The sequence below is a fragment of the Alligator sinensis genome, unplaced genomic scaffold, assembly GCF_000455745.1.
Source record: "Alligator sinensis unplaced genomic scaffold, ASM45574v1 scaffold366_1, whole genome shotgun sequence".
NCBI classification, from domain to species: Eukaryota; Metazoa; Chordata; order Crocodylia; family Alligatoridae; genus Alligator; species Alligator sinensis.
Window position 1 is genome coordinate 5535104 of NW_005841851.1, and position 9513 is coordinate 5544616.

A 9513-nucleotide genomic window follows, 5' to 3' on the forward strand; every position below is an offset into this window, starting at 1 on the left:
AAGCGGAAGCCGGCCTGCCCCCATGACCCCCACCGCCCTCTAGGTCCGCGACCCCGGAAGCAGAAGCCATCTGCCCCGCCCCGCAACAAAGACAGCGCCGGAGCCGTGTCGTCCAGTCTCGTGCCTTTATTCCTCCGCGGAGCCGGGCCGGGCCGGGCCGGCGGGGCGCTCACGGGCGCGGTCCCCGCGGGCTCCTCAGGTAGCGGCAGACGATCTCCTGCGGACAGATGAGGAGGAGGCGGCCGTGAGCCTGGCGCGGCCTAGCAACCCTCCCGCGGGTGCCGGGACGGACGGAGATCCCTTGGGAAGGCCCCGGGCCCGGCCCCTCGGGCTTCAACACAAGCCGCTACTCATGAGTACGTCAGGACCAGCCTGGTGCTGAGGTCCGGGCCGGGGACTGGGTGGTTGAGGGAGGGAGAGAGGGGAAATCACAGGGGCGTAGGGCTGTGGCAGGGGCCAGCCGTGCTCTCCTGCTGCGTCAGGAGCTATTGAGCAGGGCAGGGGCAAGGCCTCTGCATCAACCTCCCTGGGCTGAGATGCTGGAGGCTGCAAGTAGGGGCTGTGCCCAGTTCACTCCCTTTCAGGCTCTGCTCCCTGCCCTTGGGCGAGGTGGATGCATGGTCTGACCCAGTCAGTGGCAGCTTTTATGGCCCAGTACCACTTTGGCCTGTTTCTCCTTCACTTCACTTCTCTGGGTAGTTGGGGGGATGCTACAACTCCCAAGATATCCCACTCTACATTAGTTTGTATTAATCATCATCATCATCATATAACACAATAATACTGCTACTACTTCCAATAGTATTTTTGTGTCTGCTTAATCACTGAATCTGCCTGTAGCTTGTTACTGTCTCCCCAAGAAGCACAGGGCTTTCCCTTTAAGCCCATAGTCTCAGAACTGAAAAAAAGGGCTGAGCACTTCCCCGCTCGTGCGCTTATATAAACAGGAGTTCCTCAAGCACCCAGCACCATTAGTACTGGGCTATTACAGCACTATAGCCTGTGAAGGGACTAGCTCCCCTCATCCTCAGAGCTTCTAGCGGTCAGTGTCAGGGCTGTTATTGAAAGGCAGGAGCGGCAGCAGCTGTGAAACGGGCTACTTCCAGTCATTTTCAAGGTTTCCAACAGCAGCCCCTTAAAAGCTGCCTCCCTTTCACCATTTATGGTACAGGTAAAGGGGAATACAATTCATTGATATTGAAAGATGCTGTGCATCTAAGATATTTGTACAAATAATAGGGATTTGCTACAATGTAAACAGGCAACAACTTGGGACTGGTGTTTAAATAAATATACACATCCAGTATGCACACAGATGGAATAGATTGTACAAGTACAAAAATCTTTTGGCAGACAGTTGTCTATGACTTACTGGAAATCCACAGGTGCCTTCCTCATGTGCATGGCCAGTGCAGTTTTTTCCTTCGTGCTGTGGGGCAGGATTATTACACCAACGAGAACGGCTCACCACTCCCAGCCCACAAGAGATAAGACAAGGAGTCCAAGGTGTCCATGGGGACCACATTCCATCAACTGAGATACAGAGAGACCAGTATTATTACATGGACATTACCAATTTTAGTCATATTTAAATATGAATGTCAAAAATTTAGGGAAGAGAACGTCAAATAAACTTTTGAAAATCTGTTCATGCACATCTGGGGTCTGCCAGTTTTTCATCTGGTGCTATCCTTATTATACATAATTTTATTATTCATAGCCACAGAGAGAGACTACTTGACAATGTACAGATACTTAAAAAAAACCCACAGGAATCCTGCTCTGAAAAGCCCCCCAACAACTTATAGACCAAATCAGGTGAAGATACAGAGCAGCAGTTCAGATATAAGCAGCCATGGCGACTATGAGAGTAGAGATCACCACCAGAATACTTCACAAAAGAGGTTTTAATATGGAGACACATTTGGCATGTAGGAAAATGCACCCTGTTCTGAGCATCTGAGCGTAAAGAAGATGCGTGTCTATTTGAGGGAGGAAGACCGAAAGAGACAGCAGTTAGGAGTGGGGAGAAAAGTACAGGATGAAATGAGAGCACTTTTGACACTGCTTTTGCAAAAAGCCTTCCTCTTGGTCTCACCTGCCACTGGTGAAAGCAGCAGATGTTTTGGTGACATGCTACAGGGTCCAGAGTGGAAGCTGTACCTGGGCATCTTTTGTTGCACAAGGCAATTTCCTCCTTTAACCCAGCACAGGGCAAGCCTCCTTGGGAGGGAGTGGGACTATTGCACATCCGGATTCTTTTCTTAATCCCAGAGCAGGTGTGTGAACATGCTGACCAAGGTGACCATGCTGACCACTGACTCTTTGCTGCTGAAAGGAAACAAAAGTTTTTTCTCACTTCCCTGACTTAGGTGACAGGCCTTAGGCCTCATGCCTGACATCCGCCTTGATCCTGAATTCAGAAATCCTGAATTCCTTCATTCTGAATGGGTAGTGATGTGTGTTGGAGTGTTCCTGCATGGCACGTGCCGAGATTTACTAATGGGTTTTCACATCATTGAGGATAATGGGAAACAGTAAGTCAGGACACGGAAGCCAGGGGAATTGCACTCACTTATAGCAGAGCTATGTCTCCACTTGACTCCTTGTTATGAGTTTGCTGAAGCTATGGTCTTGGTTGTCACATCTGGAAACTTGGTGGAGAGTGACCACTTGTTCTATAATTGTTAAGGCTTCTGGACACACTCCAAACCAGGCTTGGAGGGTGTTAAAGCATACTCAGTTATCACCAGTGTTGTGACACTGTCACAATGGGAGGATGTGACATCATGGCTCAGCAAGCCTCGTCAAGCAAGGCAGACTTCTAAAAAGGTGTGTGTGAACATGCTGGCAAGTGCATGACCACATCCAGTCCAATTATGTTCTCTCTCCATCAAATGCAGGAGATGAAAGACTGTTCTTAAGGTTGCCAACTAAGACCCCTGGATCTTCTGTAGCTGTTTGTACCCATGCAAGCTGATGCAGTGTTGACATTCTGATGTAGAAGTGCTTTATACCCACTTTGCCCTGGTGAAAATATCTATACAAGGTGCAGTTAAATGGGGTCCCAATTTGTTCAGTTGACATCAGGATAAAAGCGGCATGTCATGCAAAGGATATTCTGGCTGTGGACAAATAGATGTAACAGTTACATCAGTATTAAATGATACTGGTAAAAGCTGTTTTGATATCAGTGTTACCCCTGTCCACTCCTGTGTGGCTTTAAGTTCGAGCTAAATCTCCATATCTTTAAACCTGAATGAAACAAGTTTTAAGTTACTATGGTCTCTTATGCGGCAGCTGAGCTCATACTAAATTCTCTTGTCCTGAGCATACAGTTATATTCAGACTCACTAGGGCATGGTTCCAGACTGGGACAGAGCTTGACATCAGCAGACGACCCCTCACAGTGCATCCCACTCTTTGAATGGTTGCACAGGCGGATCCGTATCTGGTTCTGGTATCCACAGGTGACTGTGCACACAGACCACGGAGACCATGGTAACCACCTGCTTTTTGCTGCCACACAGAAGAACCAAAAAAACAAAGCACCAGATTTAGAAACACTTTGCTCCTCAACCCTTCCCAGTCATAGGTAAGGAGTGATTCTGTATCCTTACCTTCACAGTGAACTCCATCACCAATAAACCCACTTTGACACATGCAGAAATAGGAGCCAAGAGTGTTCAGACAAGTAGCATCCCGATTGCAGTTGTGGGTGCCTCTTGCACACTCATCTATATCTAGAAAGGGGACAGAAACCTGCACCAAGTTTTCTCACTTAAAATGCAGCTTACACAGAACTCTCACAAAAAAAAAAAAAAAAAAAAAAAAAATCACCAGACACCAACCCAGGGGAAGCATCATGGATTTTGGCTTGAGTTTGGCTTGACTGGAGGCCCAGCAAGGAGTGGGACTTCGTTTCCAATGGCCTCCCCAAGTCTGAGTTATTGTGATAGATCTGCCAGCCTGGCCTTTTCCTGAGTTTATCCAAATGCCACATCCACTGCTTGCTTTGAGCCCTGTATCACAAGCCCATCTTCTCTTTGTTTACCTATTTCAATTATGCAGGCTTAAAAAAAAAAACAAAAAAAAAACAACCTTTTTCCTAAACCTAACAGTTGCAAGAGATTAGCTCATAAGCTAGTCTGATTACAATATGTCCTTGGAGTTCGGAGCCTGTTTTCTTTCACCTGTGCAGCTGTACAATCCATCTCCTTCAAATCCTGCTGGGCAACGACAATGGTAGGATCCATACAAATTGATGCAGTTAGCCTTGGAGGGGCACTTTCGTGGCATTCTTTCCATACACTCATCTTTGTCTGGAAGCAGAAAGCAGTGAATATGTTTATGGTAGAGAACAGCTAGGTACTAAGAGCTGTACTGCCATTTGTACAGCAGATACAATGGTTACACCTGCATCACTGTGTATGAACCCACTGAGCTCACTTGAACCCACATCTGTATGCACTCCAGGGATTCTTCTGCACCCAAGCATGGGTCCTTGACCTAGTGAGACATTGGAACAGTTTCGTGAGCAATCAAAGAAAATGTGATCCGTGGCTCAGTATGTGTACATGGGATGTGGCTACTGAGGAAGTTGAATGTAGGTTGCTTAGTATGAGGCACTGAATGGCCGAATACTACAGGATCTCCTGTATCTCCTTTGACTTCGTTCACATAATCAGAGACTTGCAGGAAGCCAAGTACATAAATATTTACCCACACAGTGGCTGCCATTTCCCTCAAATCCAGGGTTACAGTGACAATACTTTTCACCCGAAGACTCACTGCATACTTTGCTGATATCTGAAGAGATAAAGTAAATGCATATGTGCCCAAACCCAAATCCAAGCAAGAACTCAGACACAGTAAAGTAACTGATCTGTTTTATTCTTCCTGCTAATTCAAGACAAGAAGGCTTGCTTGGCTTTTTAAATATAAACATGTCACATGCTGTTTTATAGAATCATTCACCACCTCAGATTTTAAGGCCTGAAATGACCATTAGATTATTTAGTCCAGGGGTTCCCTAACTGTGGTACACATACCTAGGGGCACACAAGACATCTTTGTGGGGTACGCGAGAGAAATTGTGTAATGGCAGATTTAATTTGCATTATAATAATTGGCATTTAAGGGGTTAAACTATAAAATGCATGCTGATAGCAGTACACAATCAGCTGGTAAATCTGAAAGCTGGTATGCAGTAAAAAAAAAAAAACAAAAAAAAAAAAAGTGGGACCCTCTGATCTCGCCTAATCTCCTGTACAGCATGTGCATAGGATATACCCCAGTTCCCCCTGCTCTGACCTTAGTAAAGCATGTTGTCAAGAGGCATCCAGTCTTAATGTGGACTAGCTGAAGAGTCCAATGCTTCCCTTGGCATCCTGGACTACCCAAAAATTGTGGTTTATTTCTAGTATTCTAATGCATCATGCCTTTCAATTCTAGTTGCTCTCAGATTGCCTCTCTGCCAGATTGAGGAGTTAAATAATATCCAATACTTTCATCCCAGGAAAGTATGTCAGTCAAGTTTTGACTTGCTTCATTATAAGCTAAACAGACTGTATTCCTTAGACTTCTCATTGTAAAGCATTTACCCCAGCTCTTGAATTGTTTTGTGACCCTCTTTCATACACTTTCCAATTTTTCAGCGCCTTTTCAAATGCACATGCCAAAATTCCTAATGAGCAAGGCTAGGGAATGGTTTCATCCATACACTATGTGGAAATTGTCAGGAAGAATTGGCCAAACAATATTTTTTGCAAGAAACCACTACAATTTAAACTAAAGTGGTTTTATTAAAGCTAGCAGCCATTGAGGTTATCGTGATTTGAAGACAGGGAGAGGGGGCATGGAAGTCAAACAGCAATCAAGATGGTCTAAAGATAATGTACCATAAAGTTAAAAACACTCAGTACCCTTCTTTATGAAGAAAAGCCTCTGGGCAACCACAACCCTTCCAGGAACACCAGGGATGAAATCATAGACAAGAGCTCGGATGTAACCAAATTCACTATTCCTGAGAGAGGGTAAAACAGAGAGAAAGTCCACATTTCTCACTTTGGTTTCCTCCTGAGTTAGCAGAAAAGGACATTAGGAGCTCAGCTGTTTCCCTGAATTTAGTCTCAGACCAGGAGAGTCAGAAGGGAACTAGGAGAAAGAGGAAAGAGATCAAGTGCAAAAGGGGAAGGGATTAAGGAGACATTCTCCCAGGTGACTGCTTTCCTTTTAACTCAGTTCATCACCAACTTTCATTTCTTTTCCTTCTCTACTGCTATGTCTGTTCTTAATCATTTAAGAAAATACATGTTCTTAGGAAGTTATTAAAAGCACCAATAGGTGACATTAGCCATGTTAATGGTTAGTTCCCCTCTCCTCAAATAACCAAGCCCCCTGTCAGTGAGGATGTCTGTTACTGATGGGCACTGAGAAGGAAATATAAAAATCTGTCATTCATACAGATTTTTCGATTGGAAAAGCATGAGGTTACAGTCATACCTTACTCTTTTCATCTCAATCCCCTCTGTCCCATTGGCCAGCACTACTGTGTTGGAACCAAAGAGCATCAGGGAGGAAGGCTGCTTGGTCCACTTCACAAAGCTGATGGGAGACAGATGGAGAGACTGAGGCAGCTGTATGGTAATGGTATCTCCTTCCAAGAACTCACCAACCTCTGAAAGGACAGGCAAAAAAAATGGAAAATAAACAAGACCACTGGATATTCAGAGTGGCTCCTCCATGGTTCTAAAAGGATTACAACCAATTCACTGTGCCAAAAGTACAAGGTTATTCTGAGAAACTAATGAGCCATAGGCTGAGATGCCTTGGGTTTATTTGCCATTCTATATGAGATTGTCAGAGACAAATGTGTGATAAATTAGATGTCCTCAGTGCTCGCTGCCAGCTCCCTTGTGTACCAACTGAGGTTCAGCCTCTAATGACCAGTGGTACACAAGGAGATACATAGAGCTTTCTGGTGGAAACAATAACACTTTAAAGGGGACTACAATCATATTAATAAGCAGCTTTATTTTTACAGCATCCAATACAACATATATTCAAATGACAAATGGAAATCAGACTGGACCTCCTCACTCCAAGTCTGGGTCTAGATGAATATAGAAGTCTAAATGAAAGCTATGAACATAACAAATGAGTCTCTACTCAGGGTGCTGCCTTCACAGGAAGATGTAGATGTTCAAGTGCTTTACTTTTTCCTTGTAGGGCAAAACTAACCCCTTAGAGATTCCCTGTTGGAGTGTGCTGGTTTGCAAAAAGAAGGATGTCTTATGAAGAGCAGGATTGCTAGAAATCCCAAACTTCTGGGGCTCAGCCTGGTAGCACCCACACCACTTTGTAAATTATCATCACCTGATATGAGTACATGTTGGCCATTTCTGGTAGTCTGGACCCAGAAATTGATGAGTCCTCACTGCATTTGCATCTGTGTACAGATGCTGTGACCACAGCAAACCCCTGCAGACATTTTTCAATCTATAAATTACAACCCCCAGCTACGTAGCATAGGGAACAGAAATAAGCATAATGTGACTGAAGATGCCTGTGCTCACCCTGAAGAGGGCAGGGCACTCTCATGCTAGTAGCTGTAGCTCTTTCGTACCTATTGGCAGCCTTTCCAGTACAAAAAAGTATCTCAAGTGGGAGGGATTTAACCTCTCGAAGTCAGTAAAATCATAAGCTTCAATCCATGCCTGTTTATCAGGCAACCTTGCTGTGGCCAATTCAGCCCAGAACATATTTGGGTAAAAATCATCCTCATCAATAGAAAACAGCTTCAGCTCCAGATGGTGATTGGCCAGAGCCATCTTTGGGAACAGCTCAGCAGTCAGTTCCAGCCTCCTTCGATAACTGCAAAAAAGAGCAGAGGTAACTAAGGGGGTTGCCTGCTAACATCATCATACTGAATGTGCCCTGTATCTTGGGGAAGTGTCACTTGTCCTAGGAGGCCAAAGATAGAACTGGGGACTGAATCTGAGCTTTCCCATATCCAATTACTGCCTTCTAGGGCTTTAAAGGTCTTTTGCTTATAAATATTTTGCCAGGTCTTCTGTTGTGCTCACTGTTTGACTCAAACTCTCCCTGACCCTAAGAGGAGTCCTGGTGAGACCAGAGAGCTGTGGGCTAGATCCTTTGCAGTTTTGAGGGGACTTAAAAATGTTTAAGGCAGCAGCTGAAGATTCCTCTAGGAAAGAGAAAAAAGCATCTTTGTCAGCTTGACTTCAGCTGCTTCTGTCCCAGTGGGCAGTGTTCCAGGGGCACATCAGGAGTGAGAAGGTGCTGCAAGCTTTGCTGAACTCAGCTGGCACACTTCTTTCCTTAGCAGTGCTCTCTGCAGCAGCTTGAAGTAGCCCTGGCTAGTAGATATCAAGCTGCTCTGATTGATAATGGACTAAAGCTGGGGAAAAAAAAAAAGTGGTTGCAGATAAACTCTTCTTGAAAATTGCTGTGTCAATGCAGAGAACCTGTATGTAAGTCTCCATTTAAGGCCAGTTTTAAGGATTCATGTAGGAAGCAAGTAGTTCAAATATTCAGGTTGGCCCTTTACGCAGCCAGGAATTTCAGTCTGCATGGCAGAGAGGTTGATTACATTATGCTTGGTTTGAATTCTTGCCAAGGTCAAGGCAATAATTTTATTGCATCTAATCTTATCACCATTTCCAGCTATGCCATCACCACCTATGAAGATCAACTTCTTCATTACAGGAACTGGTACAGTTAGAGTCCAACCTATAAATCATATATTCATACAACATGCATGTCAATACGTGATATATATTCATATAGTCCCAGGCTTACGACATAGAACTAGCACTGTTCAAAACTTACCCATGGAACTGGGGTCCTTGGGCAGAGTAGAATTTGTACCAACTGATCATGTATGGCTGGTAGTCCCCAGACACAGAGATTTGGAAAGTGATTTTCCTTCCAGGAGTTACTCTGATGAGACAAACTTGCTCTCCAAAGGCATCACAAGCAGTTTTATTGAGTGCTGTTATGCTGATGCCAGGGTCTAGAAGCAGAAAGAGGTCATTGATCATCTTTACCTGATAATCATGGTACAGCATTTATCTGCAGCTGCTTGTTACCATCTTTTTATTAGGTCTCTACCTCAGTGCAGGTAGGCAATGTCAGATCAGTCCCGGCTTAGGCCATGCTGCCCATGCAGTCCTGCTGTCACCTTCTCTAGACTTAGATAGTGCCATGCAACGGGCTGGGCATTTCCCCTTGAGGACAGCAAAGGAAGCTTTCCTCTCCAGGCACAGATTGCTCAGTGGAGGAAGTGTTCATGCTTGGACAGGCCAACATGTCCTGGCTAATACTTTGGCTAGTTCTATGTTTATTGAGCTGAGCTCTGACTGCCTATACAAATGACAACAGGTTATTTGTGCATTTGTACTGCCTTCCGGAGAAGGTTCTTACAGCATTTCATTAGCCCAAACTGCTACAATCCTGAGAAGCAGGTAGGACTTAGTACAGCTCAACCAG

At 44.8% G+C, this 9513-nt stretch overlaps 1 protein-coding gene and 1 long non-coding RNA gene across 2 annotated transcripts; one reads left to right on the forward strand and one right to left on the reverse strand.

The window, feature by feature from the left end:
- The first annotated feature begins 24 nt into the window (after nucleotides 1-24).
- LOC112551388 lies at nucleotides 25-1655 on the forward strand. The gene is made up of 2 exons (XR_003095682.1): nucleotides 25-356; nucleotides 1386-1655. It is a non-coding gene; the product is annotated as an uncharacterized LOC112551388 (long non-coding RNA).
- A 548-nt stretch (nucleotides 1656-2203) lies between these two features.
- LOC102385245 (fibrillin-1-like) lies at nucleotides 2204-9065 on the reverse strand. The gene is made up of 9 exons (XM_006016220.2): nucleotides 8854-9065; nucleotides 7628-7875; nucleotides 6505-6679; nucleotides 5925-6025; nucleotides 4723-4809; nucleotides 4194-4322; nucleotides 3621-3743; nucleotides 3355-3519; nucleotides 2204-3125 (listed from the first exon to the last, which is right to left on the reverse strand). Exons 1-9 carry the CDS (start codon nucleotides 9063-9065, stop codon nucleotides 3106-3108), a joined length of 1260 nt encoding a protein of 419 aa, XP_006016282.2. The 3' UTR covers nucleotides 2204-3105.
- Between the last annotated feature and the right edge of the window lie 448 nt (nucleotides 9066-9513).